Source organism: Salvia miltiorrhiza, chromosome 6, assembly GCF_028751815.1.
Source record: "Salvia miltiorrhiza cultivar Shanhuang (shh) chromosome 6, IMPLAD_Smil_shh, whole genome shotgun sequence".
NCBI classification, from domain to species: Eukaryota; Viridiplantae; Streptophyta; class Magnoliopsida; order Lamiales; family Lamiaceae; genus Salvia; species Salvia miltiorrhiza.
Window position 1 is genome coordinate 43,720,329 of NC_080392.1, and position 27,567 is coordinate 43,747,895.

At 36.6% G+C, this 27,567-nt stretch overlaps 5 protein-coding genes across 7 annotated transcripts; 4 read left to right on the forward strand and 1 right to left on the reverse strand.

Moving 5' to 3' along the window:
* Positions 1–3,735: 3,735 nt before the first annotated feature.
* Positions 3,736–9,358, forward strand: LOC130989812 (protein trichome birefringence-like 19). Of its 2 annotated transcripts, none has more exons than XM_057913916.1 (2): positions 3,736–4,314; positions 8,443–9,358. In XM_057913916.1, exons 1-2 carry the CDS (start codon positions 3,787–3,789, stop codon positions 9,214–9,216), a joined length of 1,302 nt encoding a protein of 433 aa, XP_057769899.1. In that variant the 5' UTR covers positions 3,736–3,786; the 3' UTR covers positions 9,217–9,358. The 2 variants fall into 2 exon arrangements, with proteins under 2 accessions (XP_057769899.1, XP_057769900.1); XM_057913917.1 differs by having other exon boundaries at positions 3,738–4,314; positions 8,458–9,358.
* Positions 9,359–10,794: 1,436 nt separating this feature from the next.
* Positions 10,795–11,346, reverse strand: LOC130991009 (uncharacterized). Its single transcript, XM_057915213.1, has one exon. The coding sequence runs from the start codon at positions 11,344–11,346 to the stop codon at positions 10,795–10,797; it is 552 nt and encodes a 183-aa protein (XP_057771196.1).
* Positions 11,347–13,392: 2,046 nt separating this feature from the next.
* LOC130989813 (uncharacterized) lies at positions 13,393–16,458 on the forward strand. The gene is made up of 3 exons (XM_057913918.1): positions 13,393–15,508; positions 15,585–15,678; positions 15,757–16,458. The coding sequence occupies exons 1-3, from the start codon at positions 14,589–14,591 to the stop codon at positions 16,456–16,458; spliced, it is 1,716 nt and encodes a 571-aa protein (XP_057769901.1). The 5' UTR covers positions 13,393–14,588.
* LOC130989814 (uncharacterized) lies at positions 16,314–18,267 on the forward strand. 2 transcript variants are annotated; one of them, XR_009090762.1, is made up of 6 exons: positions 16,314–16,464; positions 16,566–16,798; positions 16,872–17,001; positions 17,129–17,437; positions 17,529–17,636; positions 17,715–18,267. XR_009090762.1 is itself a non-coding variant. In XM_057913919.1 (5 exons), the coding sequence occupies exons 2-5, from the start codon at positions 16,566–16,568 to the stop codon at positions 17,556–17,558; spliced, it is 702 nt and encodes a 233-aa protein (XP_057769902.1). In that variant the 5' UTR covers positions 16,314–16,464; the 3' UTR covers positions 17,559–18,267. The 2 variants fall into 2 exon arrangements, 1 of the variants encoding a protein (XP_057769902.1); XM_057913919.1 differs by having other exon boundaries at positions 17,529–18,267.
* A 3,420-nt stretch (positions 18,268–21,687) lies between these two features.
* On the forward strand, positions 21,688–27,323 carry LOC130989815 (protein trichome birefringence-like 19). Its single transcript, XM_057913921.1, has 2 exons — positions 21,688–22,340; positions 26,333–27,323. The coding sequence occupies exons 1-2, from the start codon at positions 21,912–21,914 to the stop codon at positions 27,158–27,160; spliced, it is 1,257 nt and encodes a 418-aa protein (XP_057769904.1). The 5' UTR covers positions 21,688–21,911; the 3' UTR covers positions 27,161–27,323.
* The last annotated feature ends 244 nt before the right edge of the window (positions 27,324–27,567 follow it).

A 27,567-nucleotide genomic window follows, 5' to 3' on the forward strand; every position in this document is an offset into this window, starting at 1 on the left:
TTGATTGACTGGTAATAAATTTTTTATATAACATCGAAATAAGCTTTCATATCTACTAATAGTATATTATTTGTGCAATGCACAAGGACTATTATGGTATTCCGCACCACACGATATTGTTAGTGAAACTGCATAGAAAATTTTGTGGTGAACTGTTTGTGCAGAAAATTGGATAGTTGATTTCATTGGAAATTAAAAGATAGTACCACATTTGTGATGATAGAATTGCATTCTTTTACTTATTGATAGAGGAGAGCTTGCATCAATACCTGCTTCAGATATTTATAACAATTGATCTCACAGTTAAGATCACAATAAAAAAAAGGAAAACATAATTCAATGATCGAGTCATATGATATGATCGACAAAATCCATAATCAGGTTAAACACTTGCATAGAGCGGTACGAGTTAGTGATATTGATTACGTTCTAAATTTATGAATGGACCGCAACACATTCGATAGACTTTGGTGAGTGACGAAAGATGTGTTAGTGTAGAATGGCAAGTTGCAATGTTCTTAGCCATCATCGCCCATCACAAAATATTAATAGAATTGTTAATTAGATTTTATTTTGGAGGTTAAGCCAAACCATCTTACACTATGTTCATGTGATTTTAAAGGCTAGTTCAAAGCACCATGTAATATTGTTTGTCAAATCTGAGCCTGCACCAGATGATTGCATTGACCCAAGATGGAAGTGGTTCAATGTACAAAATAAAATTACCTAGACTTTCATATGATCTTATGTTTTTCATTTCAATAAACCAAATGATTGTATGAAGTTTAGTCCATTCCCCATCGTTTATTATTATTATTATTATTATTATTATTATTATTATTATTATTAGGGTAAATATCATGAAAATCCCTGAACTATACCCACTTTATCAAAAATACCCTAAAACTTTCGAAATGTTCTCTAAACCTTCAAACTATCAGATTTTTATCAAATACATCCTGCACCTATTTTTCGGTTACCAGAAATGTGATGTGACTCGCCGGATGCCACAATGTAATTTATATTCTATTTTTTTTAAATACATAGAAAAAACGACTTCGTTTCGTACTATATTCTATCGTGTTTATCCCTAATTCTAAGTTATTATTAGCGTGAATTTCAAATACGATAGGAGTGAATTTTAAATTTCAGAGTGGATTTTTTTAATGATATGGTACGAAACGACGTCGTTTTTACCATTGCATTTTAGAAAAATAGAATATAAATTACATTGTGGCATTCGGTGAGCCACATCATGATTTTGGTGACCGAAAAATAAATGCGGGATATATTTGATAAAAACCTGATAGTTTGAGGGTTTAGATAACATTTTGAAAGTTTCAGGGTATTTTTGATAAAACGGGTATACTTCAGGGGTTTTTATGATATTTACCCTTATTATTATTATTATTATTATTATTATTATTATTATTATTATGAAAAAGGTGCAGATTGGCCCCCGAAGTAGTAGCCCCTGTAGCGTAAAACCCCTCTTAGTCACTGTGTGTGCAACTAAACCCCTGAACTCCGAGAAAAGGGTGCAAATTCCCCCCTCTGACCTAACGTCGTTAACAACCGTTAGTCAGAGGGGGGGAATTTGCACCATTTTCTCGGAGTTCACGGGTTTAGTTGCACACACAATGAGTAAGAGGGGTTATACGCTATAGGGGCTACTACTTCAAGGGCTAATATGCACATTTTCCCTTTTTTTTTAAAAAAAAATTATCTCTCATCTCTCTTTTCTCTCAAAAAGTCACGCACAAAAAAACAGGGAGCCCTCCTCCTCCAAAATCTGATCGCCGCCGCCGCCGCTGATTCAAGCTCCGGCAAGGCCAGCCGAGGGCGCCGCCCCTTTCCCTCTTTCCTGGGCCCTAAACCTCGGAGCTCTCTCGACTGCACATGCTCAACGTCAAGGGCGAGCCCTAATTCCCCCCTTCCGTCCGAAATAGTCGCCGCGATATTCGGCAAATCGGCTGCCTACCGCCAACGACACCCACCGCATGCTCTCTATCTCAATCTGTGACAGATCTCAAGCCCTAGCTTTTCTCGATGAGGAGTCGCCTCTTTCTCTCAAATACGGTGAAATCGCCGCCACCGCTGCTAAAAGGCCGGCAAGCAGCCAATCCATGGCTCCAGTGCAGCCGCACCCGGTCGGAGAACCGCCTCCTGCTCGATTCTCCTCTAAAGAGGACGAAGGATTGAACCTTAGCACCAGCCTACCTCCACCGCTCGAATTTCAAACGAAGAGCGCCGCGCATGCTCCCCATCACCACCGGCTGCTCTCTCTCTCAAACTTGTGGTCGTCCTCTATGCTTTGCTTCAACAAAAGACATCACGAAGGTCGCCCCCAAATCACGCCGCAGAAGCAAGCCAGCCGCCTCGAAGCTTTGCGAGTTTGCGATGTTTGGCAATGCGTCGGTGCCATCGCCAAATTTGACGCCTCTCACAATGTAACGATCATAACCTCCTTATTTTCGCTATTTCTATATAATGTCGATTGATTGGAATTGGAATTGGATTAATCGTTTGTGTTTCTGATAAAAGATGATCCAACAACTTGGTGATTCAACCACCGTTAGCGGCGGTGCAGTGGCCGAGAGAGAAAGAGGGCTGAGTGAGAGAGATGAGAGTTAATTAAAAAATGAAAAAGGTGCAGATTAGCTCCTGAAGTAGTAGCCCCTATAGCGTAAAACCCCCCCCTTAGTCACTGTGTGTGCAGCTAAACCCCTGAACTCCGAGAAAATTGTGCAAATTCCCCCCTTTGACTTAACAGCCGTTAGTCAGAGGGGGAAATTTGGACCCTTTTCTCGGAGTTCAGGGGTTTAGTTGCACACACATCTATAGGGGCTACTACTTCGGGGGCCAATTTGCACATTTTCCCTTATTATTATTATTATTATTATTATTATTATTATTATTATTATTATTATTATTATTATTATTATTATTATTATTATTGTTGTTGTTGTTGTTGTTGTTGTTGTTGTTGTTGTTGTAGTTAGGGCTACCTATGTGCATTAGATGCCACATACACTAATATCATGGTGCACAATATCAATAAGCTCAAATATAGAACAAGAAATGGACAGATTTTTACGAATATTTTGACGGTATACAATCGAAATTTGAAATTTGTGTACGTCTTAACTGCGTGGGAAGGATCAATCACTAATATTACGAGAAGCAAGGTGCACAGGTTGCACTACAAGAAAAGGCGGACCTAACGACCGAAAAAACGGTCGCTAACCTCCGAAAAACGATCGTTGAGTTCATCGGACGTATAAACATATATTCTTGCCCACTTTTAGGAAATTATTATTTGTGTGACAATAGTTTTAAAGACTATTTTTATTTTTATTATTAAAATATCTGTAATTCTACATTAATTTTTAAATAAGATATTAATCAAATAAAATTAATTTAAATGATATTTTTAAAATATTTCAAGATTTTAATTATCTTAATAAATACTAATAAATTAATTAATTTTACTATTTTTATCCATTAAAATTTATCCTCAAAAGTAAATGTACGTTCTTTATAAAAACAGGACAACTATTCCAACACACAATCAATCCTCTCAAAAAACAAAAAACTCTTCAAGCACACACAATCGGTACATAGATTCCTACCAATTGATTTATTAATACTTGCCACCCTAAATATATATACAAACACATATGTTACGGTACATAGATTCCTACTAATTAATTCTTTATTATTTCCCACCCTAACTATATATATATACATCTTCCTTTCTCACCTTCACACAAACACACAGATTCAATGAAGCTCGAAGCTTTAAAACCTCCATTACCCAAACCCCAAACACGTATCAAAACGTCGAAATTCATCCCTCTAATCGCTCTAACTTGCCTTCTCACAATCATCCCAATTTATTACCCTTTTAGCCACAAGAAATTACTCTTGGCTTTGCCGATCGGAAACGAGAATACGATCAAGTCTACCTCTCCCCTCCTCCCTCCGCCCAAACCCAACACCCCGACGCGGCGGCGCAGCGACAGCTCAGCGCCGCCGGAGTGCGACTTGTTCGACGGCGAGTGGATTCCGAATCCCGACGGCCCGTACTACACGAACGAGACGTGCGATGCGATACAGGAGCATCAGAACTGCATGAAATTCGGGCGGCCCGACACCGGCTACCTGAAGTGGCGGTGGAAGCCCGACGGCTGCGAGCTGCCGCTATTCCACCCCAACAACTTCTTGGAAATGCTCAGAGGAAAATCGTTACTATTTGTGGGTGACTCGGTCGCAAGAAATCATATGCAGTCCTTGATTTGCCTCTTGTCAAAGGTAACTCAATTGCTCCATCCGTTCACGAAAATATTGTCATAATTTGTCATTTTGATCTGTTCACGAAAAAATTGTCATAATCTATTTTTTTAGTAATAATTTGTGGGTCCCTTTCTCCATTCAATAAATAAATAATACTCCCTCTATCCCACTCTATGACTCTAATAAGCTCGTTTTCCTTTTTGGGATGTCTCACTCTAATAGACTCATTTTTCATTTTGAGTAAAAAAAAGTATAGTTAATTAGTGTGGACCACACCATTTTTCTACCACTTTCCTACTAAAAAGTAAGTTTTCTTAATCTCCATGTCCAAAAGAAATGAGCCTATTGAAGTTAGACGAAAGGAGTATTATATTTTTTAAAAAAATCGTGCATTTCTTCTTTATGACAACGTTTCGTGGATGGAGAGAGCATTTTTTTCAAAAATGATTCATTGCAATGTCTATTCATGCTTAACATTTTCAACGGACTTTAATTCTTACGAAAGCTCAATTTTATGTTGGTGTGCTTCATTTTTTAATCATTTTATTAGGATAGAATACTAAGAATTGAAAGGTCAACTTAGAAATATTCTCTTAAGAAACTAGATTTTTAAAATAGTAATAATAATATATAGGATTGTCGTTTTGACTATATTATGACAAAAAAAAAATACATAAACTTTGAAAAATTTGCAATTTTCACCTGAAGTTTTAATCAAGTCAAAAAATACATAAATTTATATTTTTGTTTCAATTTTCACCTACGTTTGACTTTTAACGAAATTAGAGCTTAATTGACAATTGAAATTAAGTCAAGTGTATTAATTTTTGCCTTTTTAGACCTTCGAGCTTCTAAATACCCCTCATTGTAAGAAATTAGACCAATATGAGGTAAACTTCCAACTATCAACTAATCTCTAATTTTGCCGAAAGTCAAACTCAGGTGAAATTTATGTACATTTTTTTACTTAATTAAAAGTTCAAATGAAATTACAATTTTTTTTGAAAATTCGTGTATTTTTTTACCATAACCATTAAAAAAATCTATAGTCAATAGTAGAAATGACTACTAAAGTTAAGTGCCGGTTTCCACACAGAATTGGATAGGAATTGGAACAGTACATATGCATTCCATTCTTCCTTCAACAGGAATCTAATGAAAGAACAAAAGTAAAGTTAGAGAAATTAAATTGTAAATTATAATGTAGGCCGGCAATAATAAATCGTTTTACTCCGATAATTACATTTTTGTTGTTTCAATTTTGAATTTGTTTATTTTAAGCCCATGTTTGGTTGGGTGTTTTTGGAGGTTGGAAAGGGAATCAATTAATTAATCCATTACTTATTGTTTGGTTTGGATAATAAGGTAACCATTACTCTTACTTGGGAGTAATCCAATCACCCAATTTGTTACCCCTCAAAATGGAGGGGAAACAAAAAAAAGGAAATCCATTACTAATGATTCATTTCTATTGTTAAACCAAACACTCAATAAAAGTAATGTTTGTTGTTACCATTGCACTCATTTATTTGATTTCATTCCCTTTCCATTCCTCTTCTCGAACCAAACGACCACTAAGATTGTTAGATCAAAGCATAATATATATGTAGTTGCGTTAGGAATAATGGATGGATACTTTGAGTGAGATAGGTAAAATGACAACCACGCTTAAAGGTTAGAAGAAATAATTAATGAGATTGCAGAAAATTAAGGAAAATTAAGACATGCTATTTGGATCGTCGGGAATTGTGGGGAAGTAAAGGGTACATGTCTCACTTGGGATATCATCTATCCCAATTTTAGTGTCTCATATTAAATTAATTTTGTAATTAATTTTTATATTTTATCTTCAAATTCATTGTGTTGTAGTTTAATTATATAATTATTAGCAATTATAATTATTTTTATATTCAATTTCCATTTTTTTTCAATTAAAATAGTGATTATTAGAGTTGGTTAATTCCAAAGTTAGAGTATACAATCTTTTTAAATTTCACTTTTTGTAATAAATGTTAATTATGGTTCATTATATATAATAATAATTTTTTATTTTATAACATTTTTTTAATAAATTAGTGAATTTAATATATAGTGGGACACGAGTGATGAGACAACATAAAATTGGGATAGAGGATCTCATCCGACCTGACTTAGTATGTTTAATTAATTATGATTATTTTTTAAAATATAGTGACAGTCAATAACCAGGAACACTACCTAATCCGGAATCCATGAGCTGTAGATCCTGCAAATTAAATCCAATCTGAATCATCTTATATATGTACTAGTATCATATCATAATCAATTACCTCACAAGTATATGCATAATTAATAATTATAATTATAATACAATAATAGGAGATATATCTATATATATGTAGTAAAACATGCTTCCGTCAAGCAAATCAATTTCAATAATCAAGATACAGTTACAGATTGTGTTATTTTAATTTTTTTTGTCACCATTTTTAATCAACCTATGATGTTATTGAGGCACTCTTGCAAGCAATTGGAATATATATTTGTCACTATCGAAAGTGGTATAAAGTATTATTTAATTTGTCAACTACGATCAATTTAGTAGTATGTGATTGTGGTCCAGAAAAATGCCTTTAATTAGTTTTCGTGTTTGACACACACAAACACACACCTAACTAACTGCATTCTCCTCTTAACAATATTTATATAAATAGAAAATAAGCATATGTAGTACTCGGAGTGTGATGTATAGCGCATTAAAATTAATTATTTTTCAAGCTTTGTAATATAAAAAATTTTGGAACTAATCGGAAATCTTGTTAATATTAGTAGCAAACTAGCAAATTGATATAAGTAATCCACTCTCATAAGTCACTAAGACAAAGAAGGAATATGGAGGAGACAGCTTAGATGTAAGACAATTTGGGATTTGTGAAAATTGGAAGGAAAATGAGTGTTGGTTTTTCTAGAAAAATGGTTAGAGAAAGTTAATATATAATTAATGAACTCTTGATCTTATCCTACCAGACGTTTTCTAAAAATTTCAAATATATATCCTTGACAATTGGTTGTTTAAAACAAATATTTAAACTAAATTACATACTTATTTTTTTAATTTATAAATTAACAGTATTAAATAAAAAAATTTAAAGGTCGCGCCACAGGACTCGAATCTGAGACTACTTGGCCAACACACGCACACTACATGCTGAAAATTTTGAATCTATAGGTACTGATAAGAGCATCAACAACCCTTGCACCCACTCCAGCAATGGATTTTATTTTAGTTTTGATATAGTTTTATTCTAGTTTCCATTTTAAATTTACAATAATTGATAAATTAAAATTTCATTGAATTCAAATTCAAATCCTACATTGATTGAATTAAAGTTGCAATACAAGAAATTAAAATCCTAAATTACTTTAAAAAAAAGGCAACGGATAGATGTCAACGGTAAGAAAAAAAACGGCTTCTGCCGATTTATTTAAATTTTTTTTTCAATTTTCCTATTTTTTTTTTGGTTTGAAAAGGGGCGCGTGTCAACACGCCCCCTCCTTCGCTCCCTTTCGCTGCTGGTGCGTTCCATCGCCCCACCCCCATTGCACTCGGGTGCAGCAACGCCGGAGGGTGCGATAGGCCGGGTTCGATCCCGTCATTGCACCCGCCGTTGTTGATGCTCTAAAAGGTTCAATCCCTACCCTTAATTCCCCTATGAGTTTTTCTAATAATAATTGAATTACAAGCTCCAACAAAATATTTACATTTTTTAGTTTGAGCTACTTGCTTACAGCCCCAATTTCAAATTCTATATCAAACACAATTATATTTTAGTTTGTCCACTTTTTAATTATTTTTCAAAAAATTAGGGTGAATTGATTTAAAATACGTTAACTTTGATTTTATACATGACTAATTTCAAATCTTGTTTTCATATACACACTTCACATCATTTGTAATTTTCTCCTAATTTCATTTTCCAGCAAAACTGAAGTTGATTTGGAAAATATATACTTCCTCCGTTGCTCAAATAACTTTCTTTCTTTTTTGAATCGTCCCTCAAATAATTTTCATTTTCATTTTAGAACACTACCCATCGTTAATAATACTTCATTTACTCTTATTTTTCACCTTTTCACCATCTCAATCGTTGGTGATTATGTAAAAAGTTGTTGTATCGGCAGGTTGCGCAGCCCATCGATGTGTCGGAGGCGACCGCCGAGAACCGCCTCTACCGATACACAGATTACAACTTGAGCATCTCCATCATCTCCTCTCCCTACCTCATCCGCACCCACAAAACCGACCCCAACGACTTCACCGCTCCCTACCATCTCTTCCTCGACGAGTTCGACCCCACGTGGACCGCCGCCCTCGGCGAATTCGACTACCTCATCATCTCCGCCGCGCACTGGTTCTTCCGCCCCTCCTACTTCCACCTCAACGGCGCCCTCGCCGGCTGCCTCTACTGCTCGGACCCCAACGTCACCCGCCTCCCCTCCTCCTTCGCCTACCGCCGCGCCCTCCGCACGGCCCTCCGCGCCCTTGACTCCTTCCGCGGCGTCGCGTTCCTGAGGACGCTCGCGCCGTCGCACTTCGAGGGCGGGCCGTGGGACCGAGGCGGCGACTGCGCTCGGCGGAGGCCGTTCCGGAGGAACGAGACGGCGCTGGAGGAGTTCGCGGCGGAGGTGTATAGGATTCAGTTGGAGGAGTTGGAGAGGGGGAAGGGGAAGGGGAATGTGAGGTTGTTTGATGCGACGAAGGTGATGGTGGTGAGGGCGGATGGGCATCCGAGTAAGTATGGGAGATGGGCGGCGGCGAATCAGACGGTTCCGAACGACTGCGTGCATTGGTGCTTGCCTGGTCCCATTGATGCATGGAATGATTTCTTGCAAGAGTTGTTGAGAAGGGAGTTGGAAGGTTATTATACTTCGTCGTTATGATATTGATATAGGGTTAGGTTCTATTGAGAATTTGATTTTTCATGAGAAATTAGAATAATGATCAAAGTCAATAAATTTTACGAACAGACCAATTTAATTGATGAACAGACATATATATTTAATATCTTTGAAAGTTATTATACTTAGTCGTCATGATATATATATATATATGTGTGTGTGTGTGTGTGTGTGTGTGTGTGTGTGTGTGTGTGTCTTTTGCTCTTTTATTTTATTTTATGAGAAATGCAAAAGTATTGTGTGTTTTGTACCGTGTGATTATTTCCCTATGTGTTAATAGGCCAAACTAGACATTCTCACTTACTTAAAGGAAAAAAATATCCATGATGATAAAAGACTAAAAAAAATTAGTCTTTTTTTATGTAAATGAAGTATACCCTTAATGATTTAAAAAAAAAAAAATCGTTGCCGCCTCCAAAATGACGGCTATTACACGATTTTCACTAAATCGTGTAATAATCGCAAAAATCGTGTAACAGTATAAAATATTGTTACACACTTTTTCGCAAAAGTGTGTATGAACAGTAAAAATATGTAATTGTGAAAAAGTGTGTAACAGTTCAAAATACACTGTTACACACTTTTTTGAACGCTTTTTCGCTTTCAAAAAAGTGTGTAACAGTGTATTTTATATTGTTACATATTAAAAGGGTATTTTAATCAGAAATGTTATTATTTCCATATGTTTATTTATATAGTTAGAATTTCATATGACTAAAAGGTTTTGGATACATTAGGGCGAATAATTTTTATTTAAAAATCCACTCCAAATAATATAGCCACGTTCAACACAACATGTAGGAGAAATTAAAATTTTCAATAAAATATATTCAAATATAATAATCTTTTATGTTTAACTGTGTGCATTGGATTAAATGTGCTCTCAGGGTAGTGTTTTGCAATTTCACATAAACAAAATGACCAAATGATATTTATTTACAGCTGTTGGGGCAAAAGTAAATGGGTCGGGCATTTCTACACTGTGTCGGCTTCATGGGCTAATCGGCACGTTATGGATTATGGCCCAACAAAGTAAGAAACTGAAATTGTTTTAGTGACTAAAGGGTAATTATATTCATGGTCCACGTTTTACTCGGTATACCTCTCATCTAAAATAATAATAATAAATAATTATAAATTTATTATTTTATCTTATAGTCCATAACCCACAAATTAAATACCCTATTAGCCTATAGCCCCTAAATAATTTATTCCTTCCGTCCAATTTAATAGATCACATTTGCTTATTTGAACATTTTATTTTAATAAATCACTTATTAAAATGAAAAATCAATACATAACATTAGATGAAAGAATTGAAGAATGTGGTGTGAACCCAAGGCTTGGGCTATACCTCCTTGAGGGAGCCTTCGAGTTGGAGTGCAATAAAAAAATTATTATTACTTTTTTTTTTATCAAGCAAACTTTATTGAAAAGAAGGAAGAAGAAAACACTTGGTACCAGAGGTACCAAAGATTAGTACAAGAAGGAGAGCGAGAATCCACGGGAACATCACGTGGAGAAAGGAATGTTCGAGTCAACAATTTTGAAAATCTTATTCTAGCTCCAAAGTCTTCCTTTGATTTCAAGAATTAACTTCTCAATATCCCAAGCCTTTCCATCGAACCTGCTGTCATTTCTTTTTTCCCAAATCAGCCAAATTGTGCAAACCCACGCTGCCATAAGAAATTTCATGATGTTCTGTCCTCTTGCAGCACAGAAAAACGAGGTGAAGTGTTGAGGAATACCTTGGGGCCTCACAGTTTTGCAATCAATCCACTGCTGCAATTTATCCCACACGATCTCCACCTTTGGGCAATGTAAGAACAGATGCTCCGCTGTTTCAACACTTGTAACGCAAGCATTACACCACGTCTCCTCAATCCCAAGTGTAACATTCCTCTTGACAAGGTTATTGCAAGTCGTCAACCTATTTCGCAAGCATCTCCATGCGGTCACCTTTGCCTGTGGTGCCGATGTCTTCCAAACTTGAGCTAACTCCTCTTTAAACATGGACATCGGAGAAGGTTCGTTCCTGGCCGCTGCTATAACTTCATACGCCGACTTGGTTGAAAAAACCCCCCTCCTTTGTCGCCTTCCAAATCCAGCCATCCTCCTTATATGGGCAGAGAGCAAATTCTGAAATGAACGCAGTTAGTGTTTCAACCATTTCTTTCTCTCTATCAAACAACTCCCTTCTCCATTCAAACTTCCATACCCAACTTCCTTCCTCCCATCTTCCCAACTCCCCGATAAACCCATTTTTATCCTTACACAAATTGAACAGTCGCGGGAAAACAGAGTTAAGTATGGAGAGTTAATGTAAAGATCACATTTGTTTTTAAGTATGGAGAGTTAATGTAAAGAATACTAAGAGGGTATTTGGCTAAGCTTATATTAAAGAGCTTATAAGTTTCTGGAGCTTATAAAATATTTCAAAAGTTTATAAGATATAAAATTTAAGAGCTTATAAATTGTCAAAGTGTTTGAATAATTGAGCTTATAAGCTAGGGAGATAATTTTTTTCTAAAGAGAGAAATTTTTTTTAGAGAGAGAAAATCGAAGAGAAATGATATTGAATGATATATGATGAAGATAATAAATTATAGTTGAAAAATATTTGTAAAATAATTGTTGCATATGAGATTATAAAAAAATAAGTCGGGAGCAGATACACATGCACATTAATTATAAAATTAAGAATAAGAATAAGCCAGGGAGTTACGGCATATGATGAACAAGGTTGGAGCAGATACACATGCCCATTAATTACAAAATTAAGAATAAGAATAAGCCATACCAAGGGAGTTGCTGCAGTAGATGAGATCATAGCATTAGAAGCCTGCATTAATTAGAATATGATGAACAATGTTGGATCAGATACACATGCCCATTAATTACAAAATTAAGAATAACAATAAGCCATACTAAGGGAGTTGCGGCAGTAGATGAGATCATAGCATCAGAAGCCTGCATTAATTAGAATATACTGAACAAGGTTGGAGCAGATACACATGCACATTAATTATAAAATTAAGAATAAGAATAAGCCATACTAAGGGAGTTGCGGCAGTAGATGAGATCATAGCATTAGAAGCCTGCATTAATTAGAATATGATGAACAAGGTCGGAGCAGAATCACATATTGTAGATACAACCAATAGTACTTAAGTAGGGTTGTCAAAATGGGCTGAAAATGGCCCGGCCCGCCCGTAGTTTTGGCCGGGCTGGGCTAAGATTTCCAAGGCCCAAAAAAAACCGGGCCTCTCTGGCCCGGCCCATGCGGCCCGCGGGCCAAAAAGCCCGCCGGGCTTTCGGGCCTAAATCGGCCCGTCAGTATAGAAGGTGAAAATTTTAAAAATTTATATCTCCTCCCAAATTCTAATCGGCCAATTCCAATGAAACCAACCCAATCTAAGTCAATTTCTTCAATTGACGACAATGACGAGTCGAAGTCTAACTTAGGATTTAAATTAGCAATCAACAATCAATATTAAATTATTTTTACTTGAAAGATTTATTTATTTTTTATTATTTTCTGTGGTTGTTATTTGATTCCAGTTGATTTGATTACTATATTATTAATTTGTGAATAAATCATTTTCAGTTTTTGTTATTTTTGCAATTAGTTTTTGTTTTTTACTTGTATTCATATTATTTACATTTAGTTTTAATCATATTTGTTTACATTTAATTTTAGTCAATTATGTAATTTAGATGTAGATTGTTTAAGGCCCTTTTTGTTTCATCGAATTTGTCTTCATTTTTTTCTTTAAATTTGATTTAATTTATTATTTTTTGGAACTAAAAAGAAAAAGAAAAAAAATATAATTTTTGGCCCGTTTTGGCCCGGCCCGCCCGGCGGCCCGTATAGGGCCGGGTTGGGCTTCATTGTTCAAGGCCCGCTGAAATTTTGGGCCGGCCCGACTCGACCCAAAAAATTGCCTAGGCCCGCTGGGTTGGGCCGGGCCGGCCCGGCCCGCAAGGTTTGACAGCCCTATACTTAAGTAATCTGAAACAAAAGCCGATAGATACAACCAATAGATACCAATAGAAACAAAACCACATATTTTCGATATTGAAAGAAAACACATTAAGTAATCTGAAAAATATTTGTAAAATAATTGTTGCATATGAGATTATAAAATAATAAATTATCTCTTGTGGCTCGTCTAATGTGTTTGAAGGCAGAGGGGAACATGTCCGAGAGATGTTTTGACCAATGGCTTGAATTGATAAAAGAAATCCTTCCCGAACACAATTTAGCTCCCAATAACTTCTACAGCACAAAGAAGTTATTAAGTGGAATGGGGTTGCCAGTTGAGAAGATTGATTGTTGCCATAATAATTGCATGCTTTTCTGGGGAGAGGATAGCGAGGATATTGAGTGTAAGCATTGCAACGAGCCACGTTACCAACAAAGTGATACATCTTCTGCGAGTAGTTCAAGGACTCTAGTAGCAGTAAAGAAAATGTTCTATTTTCCTTTAACTCCTCGATTGCAGAGATTGTATGCATACAAAGCTACAGCTGCAGATATGTGTTGGCACGCATCTTCAGTGGATGATGGAATAATGCGTCATCCTGCAGACTCGCCTGCTTGGAAGCATTTGAGTCAAAAGTTTCCATCTTTTGCCGATGAGAGTCGAAATGTCAGATTAGGATTATCGACTGATGGTTTCCAACCTTTTGGTCAATCAGGGCAACAATATTCTGCATGGCCCGTGATTGTTACACCATACAACTTGCCTCCATGGATGTGTATGAAGGAACAATATATGTTCCTCACAGTGTTAGTTCCCGGGCCGCGCAATCCTAAGGAAAAATTAGATGTTTTTTTGCAGCCTCTTATATCTGAGTTGATACAGTTGTGGAATGTGGGCGCGCCTACATACGACGTGTCAATGAAGCAGAACTTTCAGATGCGAGCAGCTTTGTTATGGACAGTTAGTGATTTTTCGGCCTACTCCATGTTGTCAGGATGGAGTACTGCTGGCAGACTTGCTTGTCCACATTGTATGACAGGAACTGACTCCTTCACCTTGTCTCATAGTGCTAAACAATCATGGTTCGACAATCATCGAAAGTTTTTGCCTATGAACCATTCATTTCGAAGAGATCGAAAAAACTTTTTGAAAAATAAAATTATTACTGCAGTAGCACCTCAAGTGAGATCGGGGGAAGAAATATTGTTTGATATAGATATGATGGGATTCGTCAAAGTAACAGAGGTGAACAGTTAAACAATCAATAAAGCAGCTGCTCGTGGTGTTGGCACAGGATGGAAGAAGCGCAGTATATTTTGGGATTTGCCTTATTGGAAATTCCTATTGATTCGTCATAACCTTGATGTCATGCACGTGGAGAAGAATGTCTTTGATAATGTGTTCAATACAGTTTTGAACGTACCAGGAAGGACAAAGGATACAAGCAAATCTAGAGAAGAACTAAACACATATTGCTCAAGACCAGCACTTGAAAAAAATGTTGAGACAAACAAGTATCCAAAAGCTTGTTACATGCTTGACACTAAAGAGAAGAAAGTATTGTTTGAATGGGTCAAAACTTTACGATTCCCTGATGGTTATGTGTCAAATATGGGAATATGTGTCGACATGAGCAAACTTAAGATGTTTGGGATGAAGAGCCACGATTGCCATGTGTTTATGCAACGTATTTTGCCAATTACCTTTCGTGAATTGCTTCCGTCACATGTGTGGAAGGCAATCACTGAACTAAGTTTGTTCTTCAAGGATTTGAGTTCTAGGAACTTGAGATGTGAAGACGTGTGCCGCCTTAGTGACAACATTGCTATCACTTTATGCAAGCTTGAGCGTATCTTTCCACCCAGCTTCTTTGATTCTATGGAGCATCTTCCAGTTCATTTAGCTTTTGAAGCTCAACTTGCAGGGTCAGTTCAATATCGATGGATGTATCCATTTGAAAGATATTTGCGCAAGTTGAAAAACAATGTAAGAAACAAAGCTAGAGTGGAGGGATCAATTTGCAATGCTTACATAGTGGAAGAAGCTTCTACTTTTTGCTCATATTACTTCGAGGAGCATGTGAGGACGAGGTATAGGAATGTGCCTCGTAATTTGAATACAAGAGATGATGTGAGATTTGATGGACATCCAGATCGAATTTCAGTTTTCAAGCAACCTGGGCAATACTTTGGAAAAATGACAACGAGATACTTAGATGAAAAAGAGTATCACGCTGCTCATACTTATGTTCTACTAAATTGCAAAGAAGTGACACAAACATATCTCAAGTAAGTTAAGTTAATAAAATTGTCTTTCATTTCATAATCATAAAATATTATGTAACTTATGGTGTGTTTAATTTAGGTTATTCGTGGCTGAATTGCGTGCATTACACATCTCAAAAGCTGATATTAACCGTCAGATGGAAATCCAATTTTCAGATTGGTTCCGATCATATGTAATATGAGACTTAAATTATTCATCTAGTATTTACACATAATCATATAATTAGATTCTAATTTATCTCATAATATAGGTGTCAAATCCTGCAAATCACGTGGTTAATGAGTTTCTAATTGCTCTCGCAAATGGCCCCCTAGTCATGGTGAAGACTTACCCGGGATTTTATGTAAATGGATATAAATTTCACACGATGATGCATGGGACTAATCGGGCTAGTATGAACAGTGGTGTGTGCATAAAAGGTGAATGTTATGGTTCAGATGAGAATGGTGAACTCGACTATTATGGGCGTTTGCTGGAGGTATGCGAGCTTGAGTATATGGGTCTACCACTGAAGACGACCACACTATTTAAGTGTGAATGGTTTGATCCATCACCACGTGGGACATCAGTGCATCCTCAATTCAAATTGGTTTCAATAAATCATACACGTAGATATGGTGGTTATGAACCATTTGTGCTAGTTGACCAAGCTATTCAAGTATATTATTGTACATACCCAAGTTTGAGAAGTGATAGGAAGGATTGGTGGGAAGTTTGTAAGATTAAAGCTAGGTCGAAAGTTGAAGTTCCAAATGCAGTGGAAGAGACTGTAGTGAACCAACCTTTTCAAGAAGATGACTTAATGACTCCAACAAACCCTGACATAGATGATGACACCACAATAGTGCATCCTCGTGGTGGTTTGATAGATATTGATGATGCCGATGAGGAAGACGAAGAAGACACATATTTGACTGATGAAGAAGATAGAAACTTGGATGATAGTTTTTAGTGTCAGGTTTTATGTAGTTTTAATCAAGTCTTATATGTGATTTCATTATATCTTTTTAAATATCTTTTTTTTTGTTTGTTAATCCTTTCATTATTAATTTTATACAGATGGCTAGAGGAAGCAGTGACACGCACAGTGGTAGACGAGGGCGCGGTGATGGTAGAGGGCGATCATCATCCTCTGGGGCATCATCACAGGCGTCTGATGAGGGCATTCATGATTCAGTTGCCCAGATACAGTTGGCTGGAGGTAGTGGATCCGCTCCGACATCATCAGAAGATACCGTGCCCAGCAGCCACTCGAGCACAGGGCGGATTATGTTGACCATTACACCTCAGGGGTAAGTTTGTGTTATTTGATAATATTCTTTATTTCTTTCTATTGCACTGACCATTTTATTTATTTAATCACAGTAAGATCTACCCATACGAGTACGTGCCCAAAGCGTGTACTCATATTTTCAAGCAAGTTAGGAACCCTAATGGCTTTAACTGGAAGGCGACACATGATGATGTGAAGAATTTATATTTTATGGAATTCAAGGTATATTATTCACGTCCCTTCTTATTTAGTGAAATCTAATTTAGCTTTGAATTTGCTGAATTCTTTAGATTGATACTAGTTAGTGGAGTATATTTATATTACTCATTTTTTATTTCAAATAATGCAGAAGCACTTCATGTGGGATGATAGTATCGAACAGGCAGTGAAGTTGGATTTTATGAAGATCGCGGCTCGTAGGTATAAAGATTTTGTATATGAAATCAAGATGGCAAATGATGATCCGAAGAAGGGAAGGCCACCATTTATTCATGAGCGTGAGTGGCCTGATTGGTTGAGTTACTGGAGGAGTGAGGCTGTGGTTAAGAAATCAGAAACGGCCAAAAAGTGCAGAATGTCTGAGCCTGAAGGTCCAGGAACAGGACAAGTGAAGCATAAAGGAGGCTCCAAATCTACTCTCCAGATTGCCGATGAGATTGTAAGTAACTTTTTAATTTTTCATTTAAATGTTTTTAATAGTTTGCACATATTTATACTTAATATAAATTTCAATCATTTTTAATATAAAGGCCAAAAAGAAGGGCGTTGATCCCAGTTAGTGCTTCTATGACGCTTATGAGGTCCTCCACGTGAACAAAGATGGATCATATACTGACCCTAGATATGAGACAGTTGAGGTATGTGATATAACTTTTATGATTGTTTAGTACATTATATGTTACTTATGCAATTACAAATTTGTTTGTTAATTGTAGAGAAAGATTGAAGAGCTAAGGGAACAACAAAGTCAGCCGGTGGATGGATCTACTGAGCCACAGGAGGTGGACATGGCCAAAATATACCTTGAGGCTGTAGGTGGATTGGATAAGAAGAAGAGGTTGTTTGGTGTTGGTAGTCTGGCATCTACCCTCAGGAGTGATGGTTCGAGTGGATCATCTCACGCTCGGTCCTCAGCTTATGACGATACAATAGTTGGTCTCCAGAATGAGTTGCAGAAGGAGCGAGATGAGCGCCGACAAGAGAGTGAGAGCTTCAGGGCACACCTACTAGCACAACACGAGTACTTGACTCGCTTTTGTGCACAGTCGGGATTGCCCCCCCCACCACCTCCGCCTCTTTGACTATGATATGTATTACTATTTTGGATATGTAGTATGTTAGACTTAGATATGTGTGAAAACTTATTAGGATTGTAGTATGTGAAAACTTATTAGGATTGCATTTGAATGTTTGAAAACTTATTAGGATTGACTTGGATGTGTGTTATCATTGGACTTTAGTTTGATTTAAATTATCATTGTTGTTAAATAGATTGATTTCGAAAATATGTGTAATTTGTCGATAACAGGTGAAACTAAAATCTGGGTAATTTCATTTTTTTTAAATGAATACCGACGGATATTCCATCGGAACTTTTCCGGCAATCGCACGGCGGCTCCGGCGACTATTACCGACGGACTAGTCCGTCGGTGTTCCGTCGGCGACAGGATGATAAAGTCGTCGGCGACTGAGAATTGGGCGATGGACTTTCGGTCGTGGATCCGTCGGTAATTTACGACGGACAACTTTATCCGTCGGTGTACTGTTTACCGACGCGTCTTTTAACGTCGAGCCATCGGCGTCGGTACTCCGTCGGAATCTACCTTTACCGACGGAAATTTGGGTGTTACCGACGGACTAATCCGTCGGTGATCGCGAATTATGTTGTAGTGGCAACTTATTTTTTGAGCTTATAAGCTGTTTATGGGCTTATTTTGCCAAACACTTTGAAGGAGTTTATAAGCTCCCAAACAGCTTATAAGCTGTTTTGATGAGCTTATAAGCTCAACCAAACACCCTCTAAATGTCCTCACATAAACTATGTAAAATGTAATAAAATTTTATTTTATTACAAAAGCTTATTGTTACAAATCATGTGTCCGACCGGTAAAATCATGTGTCCGGCCGGTAATCTAGCCACCCACCGATCATATGTACTTTTGACTGATAGTTGTCAAATCGTTGACTTTTATGACCGATGGCTGTCAAATCGGTCAAATGTGTAAGACTTTCACAAAAAACCAAGCAAACCCATCAACATCAAAAGGGTAAATTAGGCACTTCACATAATTAGGGCATAGAATGCTTTGTATGATAAGAGAGAGCATTTTTACAAAAAAAAAAAAAAAGATAAGGGAATGGGTATTTTTGCCTATTAACACAATATACTAATGTCTTTTATTTTACTTATGTTGTTGGGAATATTAATTGGAGCTAGAATATAGCTCTACAAGTTTTCAACAATAATTAAGACTAGTAAAGTGATAATAATTGAAATGACACGAAATGAAAGTGTGTATTAATTAATTATTGTCGATGTGATGTTCCATCTTGCGATATTAACTAAATAGTTTAGATGATCGTAACCTTGTCTTGATATTTGACCATTGATTAATTAATTGAAAGGGTGGGTTTTTCATTATTTGATTTGTGCTAATTAATTTTATATTTAGTTGGACAATGACATTTAATTCGTAATTGTAGTTTGCCGACTGGATGCATACCTCAATCCGTTAGACGTTTTACCTTCATCCATTGATTAGATTGGGGATTTAAATCGTGGAACAAAAGTGGTGTGTGTATATGAAATATGTCTCATACAAAGAGAGATTTTAGCTATTAAGTCTTATGAATTATGATTATTTCCTTTATTATCATTGCAATATAATTAGGACAATGTCAGGCTTTTAATTCTTGGAGCGATAAGGTAATAAAGTGTTAGCATTTAGATTTATTATATACATTATGTCGATATATATGATAATAATTTACCTCCTCCCATTCTTTTTATATGTCATCCTAAGCTCAAGCACATGAATTAATAAAAGAAAATTTTGTCAAAATTTTGCTCAAGCACTATTTTTGTGAAAATAAATATATTTTTCGTTCCAAAATATACACACAAGTTTTTGCCATTTCATTCATTTTTCGTCCCAAAATATACATGGAGGGAGTATTTAACAGGCTAGCTCTTAGTCCAACAAAGCCAATACTCACTCCAATTTAATTTGTACATCGTTGTGTGTTTTCTATTGGTACTCCCTTCGTCTCATTAGGCTTGTTTCATTTCTTTTGGGCACGATTATTAAGAAGAATATAATTAGTGTAGTAAAAATGTGTAAAGATGTGAAGTTCATATTATTTATAGTGTAAAATCATTATCAAATATAGAAATATGACAAGATTAATAAGACAATTTAAAAAAAAAGTTAAGATCAATGAGACGGGGGAAATATTATTTATATTTTGATTCGCGTTTTTGAATGCTTTACCAAATGTCCCTTATTTACTCCGAGATTTCATTAATTACCCAAGGAGTTGGAGAATAAGACAAAGAGTTTTAGAGCTTTTTTTGTCTTTTTTCTCACTAGATAATGATTAAGAACAAGTTATCAATAATTAGGGCTATTTTTGGTATATTCCAACTTTTAATTATTAGTATTGTGCTAAACAAAGTGACATACAATTTGAATGGGAGGAAGCATAAGTCTATTCTCCATACTTAATGTTTATGTTTCTCATGAAGAGCATTTCTTAGAAGATTCATAAGAATTAGTCGGTGACAATTATATAAATTTATAACCACAATCAACATATAATCAAGTACAATATTAGAATAACTTTTAAAATATTAATTACTTACCCCATCCATAAAAAAATAGTCTATTTTTATCATTTTGGGACGTTCACGAAAATTAATCTTTTTAATTTTTAGAAACTTTTTATCATTTGGTGGACATTTTTCTCCACTCACAATACAATTAATTATCATTATTAACACTATTTTTTAAGTGGGATCTTTTCTTCACTCATAATACACTAACTATTTTTATTAAAACTCGTGTGAGTCTCATTCTAGAACTATTTTTTATGGACGGATAGAGTAATATTTACATAAAGGGGTTATGGCCAAAAAATACACGAACTTTAGAAAAATTTTTAATTTTCATCTGAACTTTCGATTAAGCCAAAAAATACACGAATTTATATTTTTGTTGCAATTTTCATCTAAGCTCGACTTCCGGCAAAATTAGAGCATATAATTGATAGTCGAAAGTTCACCTGATGTTGGTCTAACTTCTGATGATGAGGAGTATTTGGAAGCTCGGAGGTCTAAGAAGGCAAAAAATATGTTTGACTTAATTTCGACCGTCGATTAAGCTCAAATTTCGTTGAAATTAAGTCAAATTTAGTTGAAAATTGCAACAAAAATATAAATTCATGTATTTTTAATTTGATTAAAAGATCAAATGAAAATTACAATTTTTTTTTCAAATTCGTATATTTTTTTACCATAAGCCATTAAATAAATTATAAAGACCCTGATTCAGTGATATTCCCGACCTTTACTTAATTAGGCTAGCCATCGTGATTCATCCCAAGATCCTATTTCGGTAGTTCCTAAACGAAGAATAAATAGTCGCAGCACCCTAGTCTAGTCAAAACCTTTTAGTCATGGAAAATTCTAGTCATATAAATAAAAATATGGAAATAATAGCATTTCTGACTAAAATACAATTTTATTGTGTAACAGTATAAAATATACTATTACACACTTTTTTTGAAATCACACACTTTTACGTTATTACACAATTTTGTGAAAAAAGTGTAAAATACACTATTACACGATTTTTTAAAAGTGTAACAGTATTAAGGGTATAATTGTACATTTACGTTAGAAAAAGACTAATTTTTCTATATTTTTATTTGAGCGGACATTTTTTCCTTTTATTCTAATTTAAAATACATACATCGATCTCATTTAAAAATAAAGGGGTGGCGATCACCATGAAGCAACTTCATATATAAAATACACAACCCCCCAAACTCTTGTAATAAATCTATATATAATTATATTCCAATCTCTTCAACTCCATTTTTTTCCCTCTGAAGCTCCACTTCCAAATCAATCCATGGAGCTACCTGTAAATAAAAGCATTACAAATATAGGAATACTCATATCTGTGGCGCTAATCCTCCTCAGCGTCATCCGCTTAAACTATCCGACGTCGTTGCGGGAGACCTCGCCTCTATCCACCTACGAAACCTCGGTAGAATCAAGCGAGGCATGCGATATCTTCGCGGGCGAATGGGTCCCGGATCCGGATGCTCCATATTACACCAACAAGACGTGCTGGGCCATCCACGAGCACCAGAACTGCATGAAATACGGGCGACCCGACTCCGACTTCATGAAGTGGAGGTGGAAACCCGACGACTGCGATTTGCCCGCTTTCGACCCGTTTCTCTTCCTCGATATGCTCCGGGACAAGTCCGTCGCCTTCGTCGGAGATTCCGTCGGCAGGAATCAAATGCAGTCCATGATATGCCTCTTGTCCAAGGTCAGCTTTTTTTTACTTTCATTTTAGTTTTTTAATATGAATATGAGCAATAGACCAATATTTTTCGAACTTGCAAAAATATGCTAATTATTTTAGTTTTTGGTGTTTTTGGGTCGATTTGTGCCAAATTCAGCGTTAACATGCCATATTTTGGAATCAAAATGTGGCCCAAAGTAGCTTGATTGGATTCAAATGTGGCTCACGAATGCCTGAAATTTAAAATAATTAGTCTATTTTTACAAATTCGAAAAATATTGGGTTATTTTTGCAAATAGTGACCTTGAATAATTTTAAATATCCATAACTACTTCTATTAATTTTGAGAATCTTTTTGTTTTTTCAATGTTTTGGTTTGTTGATGTGTGTGTCACGTTCATTGCATTGTTTATTAGTAGAAAAAATGAAATCAAGGGAGGAGTAGTTTACCTAAGCTGGCTAGTTTTTCAAACCACGTCAAGGGGCGGCTTCAATTATTTTTAAGAGGTTTAGGTAAATTGTATGACAGAAATTAATTTATTTATAATAAAATTGGATGTTTTGTCAACTTGATATAAAATAAGTCTTTTTTATTTTATTTTTTCGAGTAAAAATTAATAAGTTTGAATTATTGAAGTGGACATGCAAGTATTCTATAAGATGATAAAATACAATATGGGGCATTATTCTTGACCAGAAAAAAATGATAATAGCAGTGAGATAAAGTGAGCCATGCATGGTGAGCCGGTTCTTGTCTTCCATCTAAAGCAAAGTCTGTTAATTATCAAAGAAGGAATTATTATCTTTAATTATAAAATGTATTGATGTATATTGTCTTTTCCCCCCTTTTATTATGAAAAATTGATACTTCCCTTCAAATCTTGGGAACCACCACAAAGTTGAATTATTGATTAATGAAAAAATTTGTACAGCCTGGATTTGTTTGATTAGTTTTGGACATTTTCAGCTTATTATTTGAGGAATGCAACTTTATAATATTGCTTACTAGTCACGATAGACCCTTATATAAGTATTAATATTATTAAAATCAATTAGCAATTATTTCAGTGCAAAACCACTAGATTAATTCTTCTTAGTGTCGGTACTTGCTCGACTTCATTTGAGTGCAATTATTTGGATTAGCTTTCATAGACATAGAAGTCTTTCTCAAGTAATCTCTTGTTTCACATGTTTAAATTAATCATCCAATTTAATTGAATACATAAAAAAATATCTTTTGTTTCTATCATTATGCCATCTCTCTCCCTCTCTCTCTCTCTCTCTCTCTCTCTCTCTATATATATATATATATATATATATATATATATATAATGATTTATTTATACAAAAAATTAAATAAGAGGAGAAGATGACAAAGCAAAGGGAATCCAATCTTGATAACGTGACAATTGCAAGATGTAGAAACCATAATTGCCTTTAGCACTCTGAAATTTTTGCATAATTATATTTTCAGTTTCCACCGAGCTTGAAAGCAACAGTCCCACGTTATTCATTTGTTACATTGGTTTTTACTTTTTAGTGTATTTATAGACAACTTACATTTAATTGGTTATATCTCTATATATAACATTTTTATGTCAAATTCTGTTTGAAACCCTCTTTGAATTGAATCATTTTGCTTTCTTTGGTTGCGTCAACATCCATATGTGTAGGTCTTATTCTATTGGAAAATTAAATATTCAAATCTTTTTGTTCAGAATTCCAAATTCCAATGGCTTAACAAAAGTTGAGCTGCGCATGTGACGCCGCATGTGCCCTAATTGTTCCTATCTTAAAACTATATTTTTACTTTTGTTTGAATAAATGATATATTCTCTTTGCATCAGTTGTACATTTAAATTTTAATAGCATGTGAATTTACGGAATAGATACTTATAATAGTATATATCTGCGATACCATAGCTTATAGCATAACATTGGAAAATCAAAACAGTATTCTATTTCTAAGAGTGTTTTATTTATATCCTACTGAGCAATACACACGCACATGGTTTATTTTGGGATGTCCTGTTACAAAATGATCAATCTTAAAAGAGAAAATTCTTTTAATTTCACGAGAAAAGTTACGAGCTATATTATTTTTTATTATTTTTATCTTTTAATTACTTTTTTTAATAATATTACCCAGAAAATAAGAGGTCATACTTAATGAGACGGAGAAAATATATGTAAATGGAAATTAATCGTGTTTAAAAATAAAGATTCATACTTAGCGGGAGGGAGGAAATATACGTGAATGGAAATCTATAGTCAATGCCTTAAGTCCTAGTTGTTGGTGGAATTTGAAAAAAGCATAAGAGAATATAGACTTGTGAATGGAAATCTATAGTCAATTCCTTAAGTCCTAGTTGTTGGTGGAATTTGAAAAAAGCATAAGAGAATATAGACTTGTAAAATGTCGCTCAAAGTTTTTAATTTTGAAGATATTTAAGTCCCGTTAGGGAGCGTTTATTTTGCATGATGGATTATATGTGTGATTGAGTATTTTTATCCTCAATGGTAGAATATCTTCAATCCCACTATTTTTATGGGATAAAAATTAAATAAAATTAACTTCAATGATAAAAATAATCAATGATCTTGAAATATTCCAAAATCAAAGTCCATTGTAACATTAGTGACAATTGTAAAATTGAGAATGTAGAGTCCAATAATTTTTAAAAACTTGCATATGAATTTTTTAGGGTTAAATGCATGAAAATACCTGACCTTTTTCCAAATTTGATTTTTTGACAATTTTTTTTAACTGTAGTAAAAATTTCAATGAGCTTTTAATTTATTGCAATCTCCGTCCGGGGAAAATTTCCGGCCAAATTAAATCTAAGTTGGCAGCCGGAATGCCAACGTGGCATCAGAAATGCCAAATCACACCCCCTCCCCCTCCCATGTCACCCCCACATCGCCCTCTATCTCTCTTCCTCCTCTCCTCCCATGTCACCTTCTCTCTCTCTTCCCCCATCTCTCTCGGCGGCAGAAACCACAACCACCAATCGTCGGTGCCCGCCGCCCCCTACCCCTCCCCACTTCAGCGCCGCCACTTTCCCCTCCCCAGACCTCGTCGCCCCTCCCCCTTCCTAGACCCTGTCAGACCTCTCCCTCCCTCTCCCCGCTTTTCCCTATTTTCTCCATTTCTGAGATTGCTAAATCGTTTCTCCAATTAACCAGCTCCAATCTAAAAACAATTTCCCCATTCGAATCCCTAAACCCTAAATCACAGATCTGGAAATAATAGGGAATTCAGGCAATTTCCTAAACAATTTCCCCATTCGAATCGAGTGAATGGAGAGAGCTTTAGTGGTGATTTTGACATGGGGGAATGGAGGGGTCCGACGGGTCTAGGAAGGGGAGGGGGAAGTGGCGGCGCTGAAGTGGGGAAGGGTAGGGGACGGCGGGCGAAGTGACGCGCCAGCCGCCGGCTGTTCGAGGCGGCGAAGTGGTTGTTTAGTGGTGAATGCGGGGAGGACGAAGCTTCAAAATGTCTAGGCGGATCTGGGCTTCAGATCTGTGGCCGTCTTCTTCATTCTTCAATTTTTGATTTGGGGGCGGCGAGGTTGTTGGGTATCTGGGACGATGGAGGTCGGAAGTCCGGCGAGTTGTTGGGAATTTGGGGGCGGCGACCGTTGCTGCAGAGGTCCCAGAATTCAGGGAGGAAGTGGCGGGCAATGGAGGAATTGAGACAGAGGCTGGGAGCCGTCGAGGAAGAGAGAGAGGGGGTGACGTGGGAGTGGAGGGTGACGTGGGAGGGGAGGGTGGGTGTGATTTAGCATTTTTAATGCCATGTTGGCATTCCGGCTGCCAACTAAGATTTAATTTGGCCGGAAAATTTTACGGGTCGGACATTGCAACAAATTGAAAGGTTGTTAAAAATTTTGCAACAAAAAAAAAGATTGTCAAAAAACCAGATTTTGGTATAAAGTGGGGTATTTTCATGCATTTTGCTCATTTTTTTATATATAAATTTACAATTTAATAAAAAAAAGATTTAAATTTGACAGGTGGAATACCCGATGGACGAGTCCCCAGCGTCGGACGAGCAGTTCAAACAGTGGGGATACGTGAATTACAATTTTACCCTCGCATATTTCAGGAGTCCATTTTTAGTAAGATCCGAAGAGCGGGACCCGGACGGCCCGACCCACACCGGCCTCTTCAACCTCTACCTCGACGAGCCCGACGACTCATGGGCCTCTCAGATCGACTCCTTCGACTACCTCATCCTCAACGCCGGCCACTGGTTCACCCGCGCCGCCGTCTACCTCGAGGCTCGCCGCGTCTCCGGCTGCCACTTCTGCCAGCTCCCCAACGTCACCGACCTCCACATCGCATACGCCTACCGCCGCGCCTTCCGGACGGCGTTCCGAGCCGTCAACCGCCGCCGGGATTTCGGCGGCGTGGCGTTCCTCCGCACGTTCGCGCCGTCGCACTTCGAGGGCGGGCTGTGGAACGAGGGCGGCAACTGCGTGCGGCGGCGGCCGTTCCGCAGCAACGAGACGATTCTGGAGGGGGTGAATCTGGATCTGTACATGATTGAATTGGAGGAATTTAGGGCTGCGGAGAGAGAGGGGGAGGGGAGGGGGAAGAAGAAGAAGTGGCGGTTGATGGATACGACGCAGGCGTCGCTGCTGCGGCCCGATGGGCACCCGAGTAGGTATGGGCATTGGCCCAATGAGAATGTGACGCTGTATAATGACTGCGTGCATTGGTGCTTGCCCGGCCCGATTGATAATTGGGCCCAAATGTTGCAACATATGATTAAGGTGGAGGCCCGTCAGAATTATAAGGAGAGGCTTTCGCTAATCCAGCGACAGAAGAAAATGCAGTGAAACTGCAAATTCTCTCTCTCTCTCGGTGTTATGATGGATTATTCTTTTTGAGAATTTTTTATTTGGAAATGAAAATGTATTTAGCAAAGGTTTTATTTGGATGGTGATTTTTTTTTTCAAAGTTTAGATATCTGATTAATAATATGTGGTGTCTTGTGGGATACATGTAGTATATGATCACTGATAGCTCATCAATTTTCTTCTTGAGATCAATATTGCAAAATATTAATGTGTTATCAGTGATCACTAGGGATGGCAGTGGATCTTGGACCCGGTCCAGATCCGTTTTTATGGATCTGGATCTCAATTTTTTGGACCCGACGGATCTGGATCTGGATCTCAATTTTGAAAACGGATCTGGATCTGGATCTTGAAATTTTAGATCCGGATCCAGCCCAAATTCGACC